The sequence below is a fragment of the Chelmon rostratus genome, chromosome 11 (genome assembly GCF_017976325.1).
Source record: "Chelmon rostratus isolate fCheRos1 chromosome 11, fCheRos1.pri, whole genome shotgun sequence".
In the NCBI taxonomy this organism is placed as follows: domain Eukaryota; kingdom Metazoa; phylum Chordata; class Actinopteri; order Chaetodontiformes; family Chaetodontidae; genus Chelmon; species Chelmon rostratus.
This window is the reverse complement of record NC_055668.1, coordinates 4,172,128-4,194,240: the sequence shown is the minus strand read 5'-3', so window position 1 is coordinate 4,194,240 and position 22,113 is coordinate 4,172,128. Positions and strand designations below refer to the sequence as shown.

The 22,113-nt window shown below is 42.9% G+C and overlaps 1 protein-coding gene across 1 annotated transcript in view; it reads left to right on the top strand.

Moving 5' to 3' along the window:
• Positions 1–22,113, top strand: part of LOC121613649 (regulating synaptic membrane exocytosis protein 1-like) — an 84,394-nt gene that overhangs the window by 23,160 nt on the left and 39,121 nt on the right. The window contains exons 3-6 of the mRNA XM_041947181.1: positions 1,084–1,294; positions 3,474–3,485; positions 18,295–18,566; positions 21,067–21,764. Coding sequence (XP_041803115.1) covers positions 1,084–1,294; positions 3,474–3,485; positions 18,295–18,566; positions 21,067–21,764 — 1,193 coding nt within the window. The remainder of the gene's footprint in view (positions 1–1,083; positions 1,295–3,473; positions 3,486–18,294; positions 18,567–21,066; positions 21,765–22,113) is intronic.

The following is a 22,113-nucleotide window of genomic DNA, read 5'->3' as shown; positions in this document are numbered from 1 at the left end:
TAAGATTTCTCATCCTCTGCTTCTTTTCTTTTTTCACATTCCATCTCCTCTCCTCTCCTCTCCTCTCCTCTCCTCTCCTCTCTTGTTCTCCTCCCCTCCTCATTCACTTTCTCTGCTCTCCTGTTTTGATTTCTTCTCTTCTTCTTTCCTCCCTTGTACTCTTTCCCTCCCTTCTCTCCTCTCCTCTTCCTCCCTTTTTTCCTCTCAGATACACTCTTTATTAGCATGAATGTCAATGTTAAATTATCACCAAAGCTAGATTTAATTTTAATAAATTATTGCATTTTACAAGGGAACTAAATAGATGAATAATCACTGGATAAGAAATACTTGAAGCTGTCCAGTCCTTCAGAATGAACTTCTTCTCTTTCCTCCCTGCCATCTTCAAGCCCTTCTGTAAAGCAGACTGTGATGAAAGTTCAGTTTGTATATGCAGTGACTCCTCTCCTCCTGTGATTCTCAGCTCCTCTTTGGTCTGTTTCCCCTCTGTTTGCTCTCTCCTCAATCTCCACAGTGTGAAATCCAATTAATCAACATACTGTAACGCCTTAGATAAAACCAATACTCTTCCCCTCTCTTTCTAATATCGATTTGAAGAGATTCTGGCAAAGCAGTCTGAAACAATAGCAAACAGAAAACGTTGATTGCACCAAAACACACAAACAGTTCAAAGAACAGTGATATTGACTGGACTTAATGCAACCATTGTGTCCTTCGCTCTCTGGTTTCTGTTGACTTCTCCTCCCCCTTTACTTATTTATTATTCATCCAATAGAAAACATCTTACTGTTCTTTTCTTGTTTTTATTGTATCGCCACGCTTGAATTGTGTGATTTGCAATAAATCACAGTTTATGAAATCACGATGGAATGCTGAAACTAATTGGAGCCATGATTTTCATCCCAATCTTCTTCACAAGAGATGAAGTCATGCAGGAGCAGATGTTTACTTCTTCATGGATTTCTGTTTTTAGCCTCAGCAGCTATTGGGTGGACTGACATGAAATGTTGTGCGAACATGGTTGCCAGAGGATGAACGCGGTGCCAAAGCCTTCATGATTGCATCCTGTTTTATTTCTTCCAGAGGTATCCAGCAGCAGCTGTCCAGCTACAGAGAGACGGTGATCCGGCAGGCCACGGTGGCGGCGGGCTCGGCCGTTCACCGGGACGACGCGCCAACCTGCGGCATCTGCCACAAGACCAAGTTCGCGGATGGCTGCGGGAACCTGTGTTCGTACTGCCAGACCAAGTTCTGTGCCCGCTGTGGGGGGCGAGTCTCCCTGCGATCCAACACGGTGAGAGAGAGGAAGAGGGTGTGACGATTGACCACACTGTGTCACTGCAATGAGGCAACATTTTCTCATGGCTACATTCATAACAACACAACTTCCACCAAAAAACTTCCATTTGTATTATACTGGACTGAGATGTGATGAGGCCAGAACACATGATTCACATTGCTTTCACACTCATCCAACCATGCAGTGAGCCCTGTGGATCATGGAAGAGACCACTCCCATCAGAACAGATGTGTTTTATTGTAGCTAGGATCAAGTTGCTCACACTAACTTCATTCACTGCATTGATTTGCAGTGATTCCTCCCACTCAGGAGAAAGGTAGATGGAAGCTAAATTATAACTGAATGTGTTAATTGAAATTGAAATTGAAAACTAGACTCGAGTTTATCTTTCACTTGCTCATTTTATTTGTCAACTCCATAGTTTCCTTTGTTTTTGCTTGCAGCAAACATTTAATCATTTCCAACTTCCTGCAAGCCACATGTCCTATTTTCCTGCTTAAATGATAGTTAAATGATTAAGAACCGATTTCAGCGATTAAGAAAATGAAAAAAAAAACTAAACAAAACCAAATCTAAGAAGCTGAAAAATTGAGGTTAAAGGAAAACTGCAAAGCTTTTCTTTGTACACTCCATTTTACTTTGTTTTAACTAACAGGATTATTTGTTTATATAGTCAGTTATATATTTGAGCCACCTGATAACCTTTTACTTACGGCATAGTTCATAATCCATGCATGGAATCCAAATCTGCATTTAGAGGTGCAGTAAGCTGAGTCCACTCATAGCACGTACAGCTGTTCTACTGCATGTCCAATCAGGCTACACCAGGGCCTCAGGTGTTAGGACTCAGGTGGAGGTGATGAGCCACGGCACATACAGGTGACAAAGTAAAGGACACAAATTGTGTGTCTGTGTATCAGCGAGTGTATAGTATGCTCTGGGCGTGTGTGATCTGTGTGTGTTACTCTGTATTTATGTGTGCCTCCAGCCATGCGTGTGAATGTGATCTATGCTCGCATGTGTGTGTGTGTGTGTGACCCACGCAGGAGCTGGTAAAGGTTAATTGGGCATTAGACTGAGCTGTGGACAAAGGGGGTGGTCTCCCACTCCATCTCGGTCTCCCAGGGGTCCGGAGGTGCCCTATACACGCGCAGCAGGGTGTAGGTGTGTGCGTGTTGGCATTGGGAGGCCAGTCTTCCTCTGAAATAAGTGACGTCCCCTCTCCCATCCCTCCCCCTCTCCGACATCACCAGTGTGGCATTTAATGACCTCACACGCGCACAAACACACACACACACGCACACACTCTCAAAAGCACATCCTAATTAGTTATTGCTTGACATGGGGAGAGTTCACCTGTGGGGTCCTGGGTGGTGTGTTGGGATGGGTGGCAGTTACATACAGTGAGAGGATGTCTTTGAAAAGTGTTTTTTCAGACACACACACACACACACACACACACACACACTATGTATAATGATTATGATACTATGGTTAATGTGTAATGGTCTGAAAGGATAGTTTGGTGTAAAGCTTTGATTGGACAAATAACTAATAAGAAAAAAGATATTAAAAGAAAATAATACAGTCTAGAAATTTGACAGAAAAATGACAGCGTTGATTGTTTGTCCAGGTACCTAAAAGAGTAAATAACATGAAATTCACTCATTCACTTTCTTTCTGAAGAAGAAGATTGATGCAGTTCTTGAGTCCATGCACTGAGTGTGGAGATGGAGCCAGTAGCCGATTAGCTTAGCTTAGTTTAAAGGTTGGATGCAGGGAGAAACAGCTATTTGCCAGCCAGTTCCAGCTCCGCTTGACAGTTTTACAGTTGCAATTGTATATTTGTGAGGGTATTAGACACTGTGATTGGTGTGCTGTCTTCCACCAACAGCTAACATTACTTTTTTAACCATTAAATTTAAGCAAGTCATTTTAGCTGCCTAAACTTAATCAAACCACGGAGGCATCAAGTCTTATACTGACACCTGATAATAAAGAGTGGTAGCATGTTCTTTGCTGTTCAGTAACATTATTGGGGACTGACATGAGTGTATTACTGTGTTTGTTACTGGTTGGGTGCAGGATCATTGCCACGCTATCAGATATCATCTTTGCTCACATTCTCTCTGTCTTTCTTTTCATTATCCATGAATGGCTGACTGGGCTGCAGGAGGACAAAGTGGTGAGTGCTATGTTTTTTTTTCTTTTCTGGACCACAAACGTAAGTCTGCCTGTCACCTTTAAGACAATCCATCTTAATGGGTTCAGATAGTATGTATGTATGTACGGGTGTATGTATTTCTGTCTGTCCATGCACCTATTATTATTCCAGGTGGTGAGAGTTGTATCTGTAGTAGCTGTATCTGTAGTAGTAAAACAGTAGCAGTGGTATTAGCAGCCTTAATAGCAGAACATATTATCATTTAATAAGATACTTTAATGGCCGCCATATACAGTGATCTCCTGGGCTAAACCACCATCATCTCACAACGAGATTAAAACAATCTATTCATCCATTGTTTTTCCATAGCTGATGATATTCCTGTGGCCTTTCCCAGCATGCATTACATGCAGGAAACCAACCTCGACCTCAGAGATACACAAACCAGGCCAGGATGGACGGTTTTTGATTCTGAAGGGAAAACGTATTGTATGGGAGGAAATGGCTACATGACTGCCCTGTGGAAACTCCATGCAGAAAGGCCCAAATTACAAACACGCTCATTATAATGACTTTTAAGATACTTAACTAGCATGTTTTTACAGGTTCTTTTCACAGTGGGGTGTAGCTATGTGTTGCATTTCAGTAACAGAAGCTTGTTTAAAGGCATCTAAAATGCCAGTGAACACTAATCCATACACAACCACTGTCTTTTGAAACAAGAAACAGAAATATTGAAACTCTTTTACTTTTTCATTCATCCATGACCATTGTACCCATAATCTTTGACTGTCACCAGTTTGCTTTGTAACTGAAAGGGTCCTATAATGCTGACTTGCGCCTTTAGTTTAATGGCTATTTGTCTGTGGTGCTTCTCAGAGACAGCGTCCCTGCTATTCACAACTTTTGGACCTTTTCAGTGAAGCCGACAGGTTGGGAAAGCAGATTTCCACTGAAAGACCAAAAACTGATTTGTTATTTGCCTGGAGCTCCTCTTGAAGTATAGCTTTTTGTTAAACTACATACAGTAGCTTTCTAGCTACAATAATTATTCTATTTAGTTCAGTTTTGCTAAGCAGCTTGTTGTCACCTGATGACGTACAGTGTGCTTTTGTTGCTTGCCTTCTTTCTGAGAGTTGGATGTGAAAAATGATGCCAGTCTCATAACGTCCGTTCGATACGAAGCAGCCAGCAGCCGCTTAGCTTACCTCAGCACAAAGACAGTTTCCCCTGGGGACGGGGAAACAGCTAGCCTGGCTCCGTCCAGATATAACAAAATCCACCCACCAGCACAAATAAAGCTCTCTAGTTACCACGTCATATCTCATTTTTAATCCATGCACAAACTGACGTGTAAAAAAAAGACATGTTGTAGTTTTAAGGGAGGTTTCGTGTGGGACTATTTGTTGGCCAGGCGCAGTGACCACCTGAAGACTTGCGTTGCTGTGGGGTTGCCAGGCAACTAGCAGAGACTCCAGGAAGTTAACTCTGTAACTCTTAGCGAGAAAGCCAGCGAGCCAATTTCCCACAATGCAAAACTGCTTCAAGAAAGAATAATTTTCATTGCTGCACCCAAGCAAACCACAACTACGTATGTTATTACACTGCTACGGTGGGACATGAATAGCTGGATGCTTGCATGTTTTCTTGCCACAGTGTGCAGTGCAGCAGTACATATAGTTAACAGGCGGATGTGCAGGTGGAGGACAGGGGATGACTGACTGACTGGCAACCCAATCTGGTGTGTTTCTTCTGGTTTTTGACACATATGTGTTCGGTGTATTGTTTCATTGCTGTAAAGAAGACTTCCTCCTCCTGTGTGGCCTGGTTCAACAAGAGTTAAACAAAGTCGTCCGATATGATATAGCTGGAGGAGCATTCCCGGAGGACATGCCTTTAACACCTTCCTCTGCCTGTGTAGTTGTGTCAGGTTTAGAACCTTACTTGGCCTTGGCTGACTTCCCTCAGGGCAGCTGCCAAACGGCACTTTGATGATACTTGGCTGGGCTTGAACGCCACGGCTGTCCGAGAGCACTTTGGTGTGCTGTACATAGCAGTCTCACTCCCTTGCTAAAGCTCGGTACAACAATCACTGGCTCTAAAGAGGAAAGTTTTGGCAGAATGGAGCCCTTATGTAGCACTGGCTGTATAGCTGGACAGCAGACCGGGTTTGAATTACTGTTTGACATGGATTCATTTAATTACTTGGGGATTGATTAATCTTGCCTGGCACAGCAGCCCAAAAAGTGCAAAGTTACTCTGCCGGCTTTTCCACTCCACTCAAACAAAACACTCAAAGTTAAAGTGAAAGTGTTGGCAGAGATTATCTTGGACCTGAGTGATATACATAGTCTAGATCAGCATAACTGTTAATAAAGTGGTTTCTGTGGATCTTTGAGGTCAGCTCCTGGGAAAATATAGCACCAAGGTACAGAGCAACTTCACTTTTATTTCACTTCCTGGAAGTTAGCATGAGATGTTAGACCTTTCAGATGGTGATCCATAATCTGAAGCATGATCTGAGAGCCCTTGGTTTCATGAAAAAAATGCATTTATTGTTTCACAGCTGTTTCTTGGTATCTTGGTAGTTTTTTCCACTTTTTATTTAAATTAGGCTTGTAAAATTATTTTGGGCAGGTTGTGTTGTGATTTCGGTGGTTTCCACCAACAAAAACAGTTGGGAAACACTCCAATAAATCTGCCCTTCCTCTCATCCTAGTATGATTGAGATTGCAAGGGAACTGAGGTCAATAGACTTGACCTGCAACGACTGTTCACATGCGTGGAAACCCAGTTTTTTCAGCTTTCTAGGTGAGAACATGCAGAAATCCATCATTTCCTATTTGGTCCTGAAAACCTAATGAATAACAGGGTGTTTGCAACAGAGAGCCATAGTGCTGATATTGCTCTGTGCTAGCTGTTGTTCCGTTAGACAGTACATCATGTCCACTCATGCTCTCTTTGAATCTCATCTAACTTCTGCTTATCTGTCTTAAATAATTTTGCATAGTTTGACCCTTGCGGCCGTGCTATTGCAACAGCCACGTGTGAACTAGCTGATTACTGTGGCCGGCCTATTCTGTAAGCTGGTGACGTGTAAAGTTACGATTATCTGTTAAAGGCTGCTCAGATCCTACATACCTTATCTAAACATGGAGTTAACCACATGACAGACAGTCAGGGTTTATGGTCTACGGCTGGATCTTTAGTTACTTGTGTTATTAAAAAGGCCTGGTTCGATCTCTATACAGCAAAAATGACAAGTGGGAGCAGAATAGCTGCTGTATATGTTTTCACTGACATCCTCATTTTGTGCACTGGATGAACTGCGATGAGCGCACAGAGGAACATTTTTGACAGTAAAGGACAGAGAGACAAATAAATAAAGTTTTAAGAAGCGTAACGACATACAGTGTGTGGTGCGTGCGGCCTGGTGCCTTGTGCTAATGATATTCAGAGCTCATTATCTGCAGCGATGGCTGAGCTCTAGTGAAGAGATGAGTGTGTGTTGTTGTACTGAAGCCAAGTGTTTCTCACAGAAAGGGCCATTTTTGAAGTCTTGATTCCTCCTCTCATGGGAGACTAGAAAAGAGTGTTGTGTGTTACTTTCTCTCTCGCACTCTCTCTCTCTCGCTCACACACACACACACACTAACACCTCTCCTCTCTCTAATTGTTATGTCCAATAAGGCTGTATTTCTGTGGGGGATCTGTGCTTTTATGTGGCTATAACTCAGACTGCTCGGCACTGGTAGATTGCTGTTTTTAGACCAATTCTGATTCAGAATTACTGGCATGTCTGCTTCATCCGCTGGTGTTTTCAGCCCACTGATGCTGTTAACCACAGACGAGATGTTGCTTTTAGAAATAGACTCCAAACTATTTTAGAACATGGCCTTTTCCTGCAGAGAGGACAGCGGTAATTGCCTGACTGAGATGTTGTCAGAACAGCCTCTGTGATGGTGGATGCAGATATATTGTAGCTCTTCTGATCACTTGATGATACATTTAGGGCTGCAACTAATTGCTATTTTTTATATATGGTATAATGTGGTATATAGTGGTATATTTATTATTTTTTTAACATTAAAATGTTAAGTAATAGCATCATTAATTGCTGCGTTGCATCACAGTAATTGTTTTTCGTTTCACCTGTTGTGACTAAAAGGTCTGTGAGAAATAAAAGATGCAAGAATGTTCTGATGCTCAAATCAGTCAAAACTGAGATGTACAACAAGAAGAAAGAAAAAAAACAAGCAAACATGTCAGTCAAATTTACAATATGAAGAAGTTTGTTTTACATGTGATGGGTGGGCGGTTGAGGGGGGTAGAATTTGTTTGGTTTTTAAAGGAGTGGACTGATTCATTAATCGTCTAATCGTTTAAGCGCTAAACATGAGCAAGATGTAATCTGTCTTTTCCAACACGTCTTCATAACCTAAACGACTGAACAGGCCGATTGTCACGTGACATGATCATCGGAGAGTAGCAGCGGAGGCGGACCTTCGTGGTACCGGACCCTCAAGAGTGAGCATCACTCTGTTACACAAAGCAGGAGAAAAGTACTCAGTGACGGGATAACCAAAAATGTTTACCGTGGATAAAATGTATGATGTGCAATAACATACACTAAACGGCCTGTCTCAGGCCTGTTACTCTGACAACGCTGTCTGTATTATTGCGTGTCTTAGAGATGTCTCTGCTGTAAAAAGCACAGTGTAACTAAAGATCGTTCATTCATTTATTCATTAAGCCCTTAAATGTCTGTGTGGTTTATATGGAAAATGCAGCACTTTTAGTGGACTTTTTAATTCTCTCTGTGCATCATCAAGCTGCTGCTGCTGCTTTTTTCTGAGGTGGACGATGAGGATGTCCCCTGTCTCTGATCAATGAACTTCTTTATGTGCTTTGTCATCAGTTATTCTACTAAGATTTGGGTTGACTAGAACACACCCTCTCACCTGAGCTCATACACACACACTCATTCATACGGAGCATGTGGAGGTGGCACTGATGCAGACAGATGGGCACGTTCCTCTCTCATCCTGTGTGCGCTGTTTTGAACCAGAGGTTAGTGGTAACAATCAAAAATTAATTTAATAAAGTGGGCGACTGGACGTAAATGATTTGGCTGGCAGCAGGCTCTTATGGAAAGCTCTGTGTCCACCAGCCAGCTTTGTGCAGAGCCAGGCTAGCTGTTTCCCCCTGCTGCCACCCTTTATGCTAAGTTAGGCTAATGCAGTCTGGCCACCACACAGGACTGGACTGATATTAATCTTCTCATCTCACTCTCAGAAAAAGTGAATAAGCGGATTTCCCAAAATGTTGCTATAAGTCACTTGTTCCATACACCCACCAAACGTACACACATACAACCTACAGTCAGTTACCTTTACATGCTCTTCCAGCGTTCACCTCTTGTCGTCTGTTCGGGCCACTTCCGGCGTATAGAAGACTCAGCGTGTTCATTCATCACATGTTTGTTCAATTACGTCGCCATCATGTTAATGTAATAGTCGTGTGTCACAGTTTGCCCTGGGGGAGGTGTTCATGAGCTCAGAGACAAGTCTGTGTCATGCTTGCGTAGATTTGTTCCCGGCATCACAGAGCCACACACCTTCGCTTTTCCGTGGGTTAAAAACCCTCAAACACGGAGCTGCCGTCATGTAGGCTGGCACAACTCCCTTTCAAAAAGTTAGTATTGCACCTTGAGAGGAATGACCTATCAAATAAAGGCAAAAACGCCTAAAAAATAATCTTACTATGCGCCTGATACTTGCGGAAATGTACATCTATTGATCTGAGCCTACAAGGAGTTATGGCTTTGTGCTGCGTCGTGTCGGGGTGCAGCACAGTAGAAAAGCCTGAGCGATGTGTCATCTGCTGTTAACGCCACAGCGCCTCATGATTACTATTGATCGCCAGTCTCGCTAGCTGCGTCTGTCTTCACGTCCATCTCTCATTGACTGGTCTTAAGGGGGCCATCTCTCTCCTGGCTGTTGCCGTACACTCCCTTCTGAAAGCAGGCTCACACACATACTCAAAGAAATGCACTCCCGCTGTCTGCACATTGTAGCGCAGGCGGGCCAAGGATGTGCTGCACATGCTTGTGTGCGCTTATACACACAAACACATCTGTGCAAGACAGAATTCAGTGTTGCATAAAGTATCTTTGTGTGTGTGTCTGTCATCAGTGTCATAAAGATGCATCTAAGGTTGCAGAAGTTTAAGAAGTAGTTAATAATGTAGGTCCTGTAACTAAAACTGTACTTCAATGTAACATGTTTTATTTTATTTTCTCCCTATACTTTATGAAAGCTATAAAACGCTGTTTACCACCATTATTGAAACAGATACTGGAGTGAATAAGACGTTTTAAGTGAATGTCTTTTAGCGATCAACAGAAAAGTCATCTCCGCTTTAATCTTAGGACACACAGCAATCTAAAACTGGCTCAATCAATGCTGTTTCGTCACTTTAAATAAATGAAGTGTGTCCTTGACTAAACGCACACACTTTCCTCCTTTGATTTCGTCCTCTCTCTCACACACATGCACACTTCAAACCCTCACTTCCACTCGCTCTCTCAGGCAGACCTTTACTTTACCAGGTGCAATGTTTGCTGACTAGAGACATTCAGTGGTGAAACAGGGAAGTGCAGTGTCAAGACTACACTCAACTGCACTTGTGTGTGTGTGTGTGTGTACTATAGCACTGTGTGTTAAGATCAGAGAAATAGTGTGTCTGCACATGTGTGTGTGTGTTTGTCTATTTTAGCTTAAAAAGTGATTGGGGAGGGAACACACAATGAAATATTGACATATTCCTATAATGGGAGGAGTGTGTACAGTAAATGCTTGCTGTAGTTCACTTGCGCACACACACGCACACACACACACACACACACACACGCACACACACACACACACACACACACACACTCACCACATCCTGGCATCTATGCGTGTTTATAAAGCCATTATCTTTGTGTTCATTTGGGGAAAACAGTGGTTGTATAGAGAATGGAGCTTGAGCTAAAGTTGTCCTCCCATTGACCCGATAATGATGCACTTGTGTGTGTCTGTGTGTGTGTGTGTGTGTGTGTGTGTGTGTTAGGGAAACGTATGTAACATCTGGCCTGGGGACGGAGGCCCTCACTTGGCTCCCTGCAGACGTTAGGGTCTGCAGGGAGCCAAAGTAAATGATTTAGAATATTGATCAACTACTTAACTGTAGATGTGGCCCCTGTGTATGTATTTATACTGTGTGTGTGTGTGAGAAAGAGAACGTGTGTGTAGCCCATCATGCAGTGTGCTTACTTGTAGGACCAGCGTTCCGTGCATTACTGTACAAATACAAAGCACTTGGGTGTCTGTAAATGCACTTGTTTGTGTATGAGCTTTCTGTGCGCGAGCATGTGTGTACTGTATGTGTTTGTGTGTGTGTGTGTGTGTGTGTAGTGTGCTGCGGGTGCCGGGCTGTGCTGATATAGTACCTCATTAGCTGCTGTGGACACTAATCTCCTTTGTGGCAGTCTTTCATCCTTAGCGCAGGATTTATTGACGCCCTTGGTTACGGCGCTCGCCTCGCATGCTGCTGGTGCCATACGTCAAGCTGTCATTGGCTGGTACTACTTCCTGGTCCCGCCCCTCCTCCCTCTCCCCTCCCCTCCCTTAGAGTAAGAGTGGGATTTGTCTCACCTGTTAGGCAGCAGGCGCTCGGTGTGTTTTAGGAAGTATGGCAGTAGCTTTGTGACAGTATGTGACGTTTAGTGTCCACTGTAAGGTCCGGCTGCTGGCTGAAGAGATAGAATGAATTGATCCTTCTAAAAGGTAGAGCTCCTATATTGTAACTCCAACTACATCTACAAAATAGTCATTTTTGTCAAACAGCAACTTGGCACCGTGACTTCCTGGAGTCTTGTGCTCTCAAGAATCTATGGTAGCACTGTATCTGTACAGAGACCAGTGCTTTAGCCAGAAGTAGCCAAAACCACAAACTGTCCTTTCCACATTTCTGTTTGTGCACAAATTAAAAAAACAAGAAGCAATTTTTCAATTAGCCAGCTTTAGATGCGCTGGTAGGCGTATTTTGGACTTTGAGAGCCTTGCTAGCTGTCTCCCTTTGCTTCCTGTCTTTATTCTAAGCTAGGCTAATTGCTTCCTGACACTTGCTCCATATGCACAGACATTAGGTGGAGTCAATGCTTTCACCACATTCTCAGAAAGAAACTAAATACGCTTGTTTCCCAAAATGCATAGCCATTCTTTGAAGTAAAGGCTGACGCTGCTCCCTGGAGTGACATACAGTGCAAAAGCTAGAATGAGACAGAGCAAGTGGACCGACTGATTCTTCTGGTTCTCCTCAGATGGATGTGACTAACAGACACCTCTCCTTCCTCCCCAGAAGGCTGTGCTGGTGCTTGTTAATTAGCCTGACATAGAAGCTGGTAATGAGCTGGACAACAAAGCGCTGGGATTGTTCATACGATGGTCAGTGAACTCTGACATGCGTGTGTGAATATCAAGACCAAGGCAAAAAAAAAAACAAAAAAAGAAAGATGCTTCAGTTTAAACAGTTGATGAAGACCAGATGTCATGTCAGGGAGGAAACAAGAGTGCAGTTCACCCTCTGATACTTTTGTGCAGTTATACACCGTATCATCAGCCATCAGCCTGTGATGCAGATTCCTCTCCTCCCTCTGTGCTGTTTGAACATGATCTCATGCAACAGTATGGAGTGCAGTTCACTGAATGAGCCTGGTGACAAATTATAGAGATGATGCGATACTGCTGTTTATTCAATATTTCTGTTTTAGTGGCCTTTCATAACATGATGACACCATTTCTGACAAACCCACAACCTTCATGGGTTAAACACACACACACACACGTATATATATATTTATAAAAAACAAGTTATTTAATTTATTTGAGCGACCACTAAAGAGCTTGCATTAGCAATTGAACCTCTCACCATCTCACATTGACCCTCATTTCACGTACTGTACAGCCTGTCGTTACACAAACGGCCTGCTCTCTCCAGGAAACAAACGCCTCGCTACTCAAACTCCAAGATTTCACCACTGGATTATTCATTATGATGCTGTATCACACACAAACACAGGCCCCCCGAACGCACCATATACACATGAGCAACGATGCGCACATGTGGATGCACACTCCAGCGGATATGCGCCGCAGCTCCTCGACAGACACAAATAGACACACACACAGATGGACACACACACACGCGGATGCAGCAGGACGCAAAACAAACACACACAGGGGTTTGGTGTCCTAGTTTCCATCTGTGGAGAAGCTATTCTCTCTCTCTGGCTCTCTCCTTCACTCACAAACTCATCTGGGGAGGGGGGGGGGTCTTACTGCGGTCATGTGACACATTGCTGCTGTTGCAGTTTGTGTGTGTGTGTGGATAAAAGCAGTATCTGCACATGTGCATCGCTGCTCATGTGCATGTATTTGATTGTATGTATGGTTTTGTGTGAGTATGCACAAGCCGCCTGTATCATCCTTGATGTGTGTGTGTGTGTGTGTGTGTGTGTGTGTGTGTGTGTGCGAGCTCATTGTCAGGCTGCTCTTTGCCTGCCCACTGTTCCTCCTCTCCGGCGCTTGTTTCACCATCAGAGTGTGATCTAATACAGGGATTACTATGGGATTAAGTGAGTCTCTTATAAAATAAAAGCTCACCGCTCCATATCTCCACAACGCTGGCCATTTGTTCTGTGGTATCAACACACTCTAACAGCGGCTCACAAAGGTGAAACACAATAACTGCTCGAGCAAGGAGTGAAATGTACTGAGAGAGGAGCACACCAACAGGAAAACAGGCAGGAGAGACAACCCACCCAAAACATGGTGTAGTCCTGTTAGTCACCCCGCTAATTTCACTCACCAGTTAAATGTTTCAGTACCTGAACACATTTTATTCTTTAATTAGATTTATTTTTTTATTCCTTTAATCAGAACTGGCAGCTACAACCTGAATAAGTAAACTTTGCTGTTTGGACTGTGTTAATTATCAGCAACATGAATTTCAACACAGAGAGATGTCATGTAGGCCTTAGGATAATTAAATGTGAAGAGATCACAATTTCTGCTGGTGTGAGATTACTACGGCAGACATCAGAGACATGAAGCTATGAATTTGTTTTTTTCAGGTGTGTGGCTTTGCAGTAGGCACATACAGTAGCTTTACAGTTGATGAGATGCAGAGAAATTCCGTGCATGCAAAAGGCCAAATGACACTAATTTATGCTGCAAGCTATTCGATGCAGGTGTGAAGAAGCAAAAACAAAAGACATGATAGCACTAAGAACAACATCGAGTTTAACAGTGCAGGAGTTTTAACACAAAGACAGATATCAGCACACTTTCTACTGTATTTAAAGCTGCTTAATCAATACTTCTGTGTAAACAACAGATCAAGTGACTCTGTGTAACAGGAGAAGCGTTGCCTTTTTATCGTATGTTGCATTCACACACAGCCTGAAGGAGCCGTCCCACTGAACTGTAGAACAATCAGCACTATACATACAGTCTGTAACAGCAAAAGCTTTATTTTAATGTGGCCACACACGCAAAATATTATTATTCATATAAATTCAATATCAAATATATTTATTGACTTCAAAAGTTGCTGTGGAGAAAAAGTAAAAAAGACGTTTTATTACGTTGTAATTACATATTTCAGGAAAAACACTTAGCTCTTATTTCTCCTGTTTCTGTGAATTGTAAATTTTTAAAAATAAATTGCAGAAAATTGTATGTGGTTGTTTGTGCTTTATTACTGGATATTGTAGTGATATGGATAAATAAGCATTAATACATTCAGTCACGCAATGGGGTCACACACCTTCCTCATGTTTACCAGCTGCCAGATGGCTGCATGATTTCACTGTCCAGTTTTAATTTGTAACTGTACAGATCGCACACCTGATGTAGCAGTGCCACAATGAATATGAAATGTCAAATTTGGGATCAGCTACTTCGCTTCAGGTGACGTGTATGACGTATTTTTAGATCGCAACTCTTAAGTCGTTTTATTAACAAATGACCCACGAGATTCTGCTTTCCATCCGGTGCTGCTGCATGTTCTGTTGCTAGGTCCAAACAAACAAACAAACAAACAAACAAACAGAGACATATTCCCACTGACTTTACTGCTGTCGCTGTTAATGCAGCAGCTCTGCATGAAAAACCGTCCAGTTTAGTTTTCACTATTCATGCCACAAAAATGTGACACAACACAAACAAAAGAACAGGTTACATTAATTTAGACTGGATTCTAAATTAATGGTAAATTTCTTTTGCATGAAGGAGCATCTTTCATTTGGAATGGCCTCTATCAGAGCGTTATCAATTATTACACTGATGTGTAGTCCATGTTTTATTCAATTGATTGTTGTAGCTGGTCTCGGTGGTGCAACGTCCAAATGCTGTACTCCTACGGCACAGTAATGCCACTTTGTATTGTGGGGTAGTGATGCAGGTTTATCAGTGTATTATATCATTTGAATTAAGCAAATGTGTAGCAGTTAAAATATTCCATGGGCCTTTTTTTCCTGCAGACATTCTGACTGACATCTGTCAGACATCTGGCCTGACCTGCTTGTTTGAGCGTTTGGAATCGTTTATGGGTTTTGTGTGTACAGAGATATTTTGTAAAACAATGGGTGGGTAGAATTTTTTTTTTCAAATGTAGGAAGAAATATCTGTATCTATCTGTGACAGTGAACCATTGTGTGCTATAGCAGGACACCATAGGGTTTTGGACTTGGTTCGAAGGTGTCGCTTTGGGGAATTGTGATTGTTTGACGTTCAACAACATTTAAATGCTTCATCAATAAAGAAAATAATTGTTAGGTGCAACAGTAGTTATGTTCCAGCTCTGTGGAGCAATGTCTTTAACAGCAACAGCATTTATGACACTTTTCCTGAAGCGTATTTTGTATTATGAAATGTCCTTTTCTCTTACTGTGAACATTGTTTTATTACGATTGATCTTATACCATCTGACATCAAAAACTGTTATATGAAATGCAGGGTTTAGATCAAGAAACTACAATAATATTCCTTCAAGATGCATTGAAATGCAGTTGAAAGTCCTACGTGACTTCATAGCAACTAGTCATCAGAGCCTGCCTGTGAATGTATGGACAAGTAGACTAGCACTGCAGTGTTGATCTGGCAGCCGTCCACCTCGTCGGTCTGGCTGCAGAAAATCACAGATTGGTGGATGTTTTCACCAAAGCTATAATGTCCCACATGAGGCAGTGTTTTTCTTTCTTTGCTGTGTGTGTGTGTGTGTGTGTGTGTGTGTGTTTGTGTGTTTGAGCACACGTTTTCCCTCTCTCCCTGGTGGTGCTGGGGTGTTTGGCAGGATAAATATAGCTGCGTTGGTGTAAAGCTGTTTTCTCCTCGGCTTTTGTAGCTTTAATCAAAAGCAATCTGGAGGAGGGAGAAATGGAAAGGAGAGGAAGAGCAGGAGGAGGAGGAGGAGGGAGAGAGGAAGGGTAAGAGGAAGGGGGGGGGGGGGATCGGCCAATGCCAGAGTGTTTTATTTTAGCTCTCTTTAAAGAGTCATTGGGGAGTGTTCAGGAGTAATGAGAACCCTGGTGGCTGGAGGAGAGGGACTGACTCTAACCTCCCCTCGCTCTCCTCCTCCATCCTCTGACTGTCTCTTCATTTCCCGCCCAACCTCACTTCCTCTGTCATCCAGCCTTCCTCAGTCCCGGCTCTGATGTCAACACAGGACTACAACTGAGGCCGCATTCACACTGCAGGCCATCCTCAATCCTCATACCTATTCCAGGATGTAACAAACATCCCTTATCGATAAGATAAGCGATATGTGCACAGAGGAGCAGGCGTCGGAGACGTCGCAAATTCTTTCAGTACATTTCTGTTCAGTGTATCTGTGAAGCTGGTAAACTTGTCAGTGTTGTATGTTGCTGTCTTCTGTGACATGACTTGGTCAATGAAGGATTGTAAGAAGTGCTGCAATTCAGTTAGACAAAAGTTTAAATAAGATTAAAAAAACAAAAATGTCAAAAATAGAAAAGTTCTTTCAAAATTAAATTTTTTTGTAAAACAAAAAAATGCACTGACAAAGTTGAGTGTTCAGACGTAGGTCACAATAGAAGAAGAACCGATGAAGAGCCAGTTTGAGCTTTGAATATTGTTCTTTTTCTAAATAAAATAATTAAAAACGCTCTTAAATGGGACCATTCAACAGTTCTGTGAGGTCTTGTTCCACTCGGTCTGACAGTGTTCACATATGTATTCTGTACCAGCCTGTCCCAGCTCCTCACTGAAGCTGTTTGCACAGTTGAACTGTATAGGTTGGACCAGTGTTTCTCTGCACAGAGGGGTCAGTGAGGTTCAAGCAGGTCATTCCTGCCTTCATTTACACTCGGTGGCATGTGTTTCAGATACTGACTGAAATGTGTCCATCGCATCGACTGTTGAAAACTGTCATACAGAAAGTGATCATTGAATGCTTCCTCACAGCTTCTTTGATCTGATCATTTAAGTCAAAATTTACTAATTTTATACAGTTCTTTTTCATGGCTTCCTGGACAAAGACAACATCAGAAAGTACAATACAATTCAATTTATTATTGATTAATCTGCCAATCATTTTTTTTTGTTGTTATACTGTATATAACGTAAAAAAGACTAAAAAAGGAAAATAATCACATTGAGAAGCTGGAATCAGTAGGTATAGCTTGGTATAAAAAATTACTTAGAAAGTAGAATCAATTACTTAAATTGTAGCTAATTAATTTTTCTGTAAATATATTAATTGTTCAAATTTTTGTAAATTGTGCTTTGTTTGAGAAGTTTAGCTTGTTTTGTGAAAAGTAAAAAATAATTTTTGCATCACAAATAGCATTGTTGTATCTGTACAGAAACAGGTGTTGTACTGTCACACCCACTGAGGCTCTCATCTCATACATGCTGTAGTGTGCGCAAAATCTGTTGGTCTCTTGACATCTAATTTGTCATGACTGCCACAATGTGCTGACATCAGATATTGTCTGTGTTACATCTTCAGATGGACACTCTTGTCCATCATCTTGTCTTTCAAAAAAATATATGAGTAGAATCCAGGATTTGAGAATTAAGGCTCACTGTGTGAATAGAGTAGATCAAGACTCCAGACGAGCGACTCAGTGCGCACACTCTGATCTCAAAATGTGAAGGAAAGAAATCTGGATTTGGACACTCAGCTGTAGTGTGTGAGCACAGCCAACGTATAGTTGGTGTGCATATGTGTGATGGGACAAATGGAAAGATGGAGGACGGGAGACATTATTTTGGCAGTGAGTTGAATGTCATTTCATTATCCAGTTGGCTTTGGGTGCTTCATTTGAAGGCCAGAAGCAGCCCACACTGGAAGCCAAGCTGCTCCCTGCTAATAGCTGCCATGATCGTGATCTTAAAAAGCTTCCATAAAAGCTCTTCTCTGGACCGCTCACTGGCAGCAGTGCAGCTCTTTAGGAAGTGCATTGTTCCATTTCCTGTTCGACAGAAGCCGAGCCTCAGATTAGTGGTTGGCAAAGTAGTTGGTTGAGATGGTTTTCACAGGCTCCAGCAAAGAATAGCTCCTTCCTGTGGGACAGAGTAATGTGGTGCCAGTGTCAGCTGCTATAAATACCTCTGATGATATGTAAATGTAGCCATGTACTGTATATGTGATTATCTATTTGTACAAAAGCTTTACGATGAAAACTTGTGGGCCAGTCAGCAGACGCCATGCCATATAGCTGTGATTGTAATCTCTACCCGTGTTCCTTTCGTCCCAGGTGATCTGGGTGTGTAATAACTGCCGGAAGCAGCAGGAGATCCTGACCAAGCCAGGCGAGTGGTTCACTGGTCCGGCTGGGAAACCCGCTGGCCTCGGTTCAGCCGTCAGCGAGCCATCTGTGTGCCAAACGCCCGGTGACAAGAAGCTCCGGTCCCGCTCCCAAGCACCCCCGGGCTCCATCACCGCGATCCAAGACCCAAACCGACCCGGCGCACCTGGGACCACACCTGGCACAGACGCTCGGTCACGTAGCGAACCACCACGAGACACGTAAGCTGAAGCAATGTCCATAAAGAAACCTTGTCACTCCCTTTACCTACTTAGCAACATTTGACATGCAATAACATGTTACCTTGTAATATGACACAGGCAGTGTGTCGTTATCCCAGCAAAACAACATCATCATCACAACTTTTTGATTCTTTTAACCTATGCATCGGAAGACGTACAGCTGGGTGACGAATAAAAGGAAAAAGCATCATAATATGTCACTGAAACTCTAATGGAGGATGGCAGTCTTCCAAAAGATGTTCGTTCAGCATGCCCCTGGGGGTCCAGGAGTTTTTTTTTCCTGTTCACGGTTGCTCTATGGATTATTTTTCAAGCCATTTGATATAATAGAATTCCAAAAAATCTGTATATCATCATCAATATCTATATTCATATTCATGAAATCAAAATTATGGCCATCTATATTCATATTTAAGGTATTTATACCTATATTTTGGTTACATTTGAGGCCAGTTACTATATTTATCCCTTCAAATTGTGTGAAATATCCCTATTAGCAATGAAATCCTGGATTTGAGGTGACTGGAGCTGTAAAAACAAACTTAAGTGGCAAATCGATTTCATTGGCTATTTGACGTGTCAGTCATTTGCGATTGTGTTGATCTTTAGATCAGAAGAACAGAAGAAGAGATAGGCTTCATATGGCAGATCGTGATTGGTCAAGTGAGGTGTCATTTGAAACCTCTGTCTATGCTTCCAGAAGTTGTAATGAGGAAACACAGTTGCGTGATTTTAAAAACTTTTGTTTGTCTTATGTTAGCGTTAATTGTGCCTCCTGTTGTGATTGTATCTTGAAATGGTTTGCATCGATTCGATTCACGAGAATATTAACTTTCTAACGGAGTATAATATTAGTATTAAAGTGAGCGTAGCATTTGTGTCAATGGAAGGAAAAAATAATAAATACTAATAAATTCTCTGATGGTTTGCAGGTGGGCTAGCTAGCCAGCCATCCATATTGGTCCAGTCACCTCACCATCTCACTGCTACTAGCTAAGTGTTCCATTCACTGGCTGATGCTGATGATCCTGAACCACTTTCTGTGGCAGGCGGTGGAGGATGAGTCCTCACAAAAAATGTTGTTTTGTCCATAACCTGGTTAAGTAGCTGGTTAGCAACCTCGCTCACTGACTGTGACTCGACTGAGTGAAACAGGACACACATAAAAACAACCCCTGAGAATGCTGGGACCTTTAGATGGCGACATTTCCCCAGTAATGGAACTTTGCTCCATTGATTAGCCTGTCAGTCAGCCTGAGGGAAAATTACACAAAGCTGAAGTTATTTAAAAAAAAGTTATTTAAAAAAAACTACTGTGTTGCGTCCCACAATGTGGTGTTGCATGTAGTGTTGCATTGTTTGATGCAACACAGTAGTTTTTTCCAACACAGTAGTGTTGCATTGTGGGATTTCTTTAGGGAATGCCCAGGTCTTTCAAAATGCCACACATCCAGTTTGTAAAGCTGACTTAAAAAAAAATAGTCAAACCCAGGGTGAAATAACCCCAGTGACATCACTCTGACATCATTGGGGTTATGAGACTTTAAAGCTCCTTCACAAGCATGGAAGACATGATTATACAACTGTTTTCCCTGGCAGAGCAGGACTAATCATAAAGTGTATGTGATCACCAGCAAAGTGATCTTGATGTATGAAATTGGCGGAGTGCCCCTCTCTGCCCGTTCTCTCAGCCATCGGAAAGAAAGCAGTCCTTGTGAAATATGTTAATATTTGTACTATTGAGCATTATCTCCTACAACTATCATCTGCTTCTTTTAGACAGCGGTGCATTATGTCTCTTAAGCAAGCAGTCTGAGTCATTGTTTCCTGTGCCAGTCTGAGTGGAGTGGAAGAACACAGTCAGTTCCAAAACACTGGACTCTAGAATGTGTTTTTACTCATGACTTTCTATTAGTGGACACTAATGTTAACAATGAAATGATAACAGATGTAAAATCACACCAGTGTTATTTGTTCAGTACAAGTAAATAATATTTACTCTGTTTACCTTCCACTTCTGAATGCCACTGGATCCAATACAAAAACACAGTCTTCTTTGATTGGACATGCTCTTACATTTAACTTTAATGTGGTGCTGGAACAATTTGTTCCACTTGATCAACTGACACAAACTTAAATACCTGCCATTTTGACAATCAATTACTCACTGAAGACCCTTTCCAGGCAAAAAAATGTGAGCATTTGCTGTTTTTAAATCCTGATGAACTGAATATTTTTGGATTCTGGGCTCTCAGACAAAACAAGACATTTAAAGATATCACCTCCAGGTCTGAGAACTTGTGATAGTCGTTTTTTTAGCCATGCTAGGGTGCTTGGCTCTAGAGATGGCAATGTTGGTCCACCCCCCTGGTCCAGACTGAATTATCTCAACAATTATTGCATGGCTTGTCATGACATTTTGCACAGATGGTCCCCAGAGGATGAATAACAATAGCAAAAAATCTCACCTGTTCCCCAGGAGAAATGGAAGGGGAGGTGGAGGAGCTGGTCGGGGAGAGCGCCGGCCAGGTCAGCCCAGACTGCAGACCCAGGTCTCCATGGACCGGGACCTTAGGGGGGAGTCCAGGGAGCGCAGGGAAAGCCGGCGACTGACAAAGGGACGCTCTCTGGAGCATGATCCTGTGGGAGGAGGTGGTGGAGTAAGGCGGACAGAGGAGGGGGGCTACCACCACATGGACCACAGTGGTGCCCCCCTTCGCCAAGCAGGGCCGGTCCCTCCTGGAGGCCGGGGCCACCCAGTGCCGGTGCAGGGTCGTGGCACGGGAGTAGTAGGGGAGGTCGGGGATGGGGTGCGGCCTGGTCAGAGGACGGTGGGTGGGGTTGGCGGGCAACATGAACACACCCTTGTTCAGCAAGCCCCTACCCCTGAACTCAGAGAGCCTCCCGGTTCGGGCCCTGGCTCGGCCCCCGGCCAGGGACCCGTAGTGAGACGGACCAAACGGGAGAAGGCTGAGAGCATGCTGCGCAATGATTCGCTGAGCTCTGACCAATCGGAATCTCTGCGTCCCCCGCCGCCACGGCCCTACAAGTCGAAACGAGGGCTCGGGGCTGGAGGGAAGAGGCAGACCAGCGTCAGCAGTTCAGAGGAGGAGGGGGGGACCACGCCTGAGTACAGCAGCTGTGAGGATGCTGAGATCGAAAGTGTCAGCGAGCGAGGTGAGAGACATTATCAATCATCACGTTCTGTTCATGAAAAAACTCATGATGATGATTTCAGCATGAGAAGTATTGACATCTGTCTGTTCATTCAGTTGTTTATCTGTCACATGGGAATGATGCGCTTCACCTCTGCTTTATGGCAGTTTCTCACACTGCTTATGCCCTGAACGTACCTTTAACTACAGGTCCGCAAAAAATCTTAATAGCCTCTCATATCTCTCAGGTCACAGGTTAAACTGACGTGAAATGTGATGCAGACGTCCGAACAATTGGTCTTTTGAGGTGTCTTTGCTTCTTTGTGGTGTAGGCTGCTATCATCAGCCTGAATTAAGGTCAGCAGCCAGCA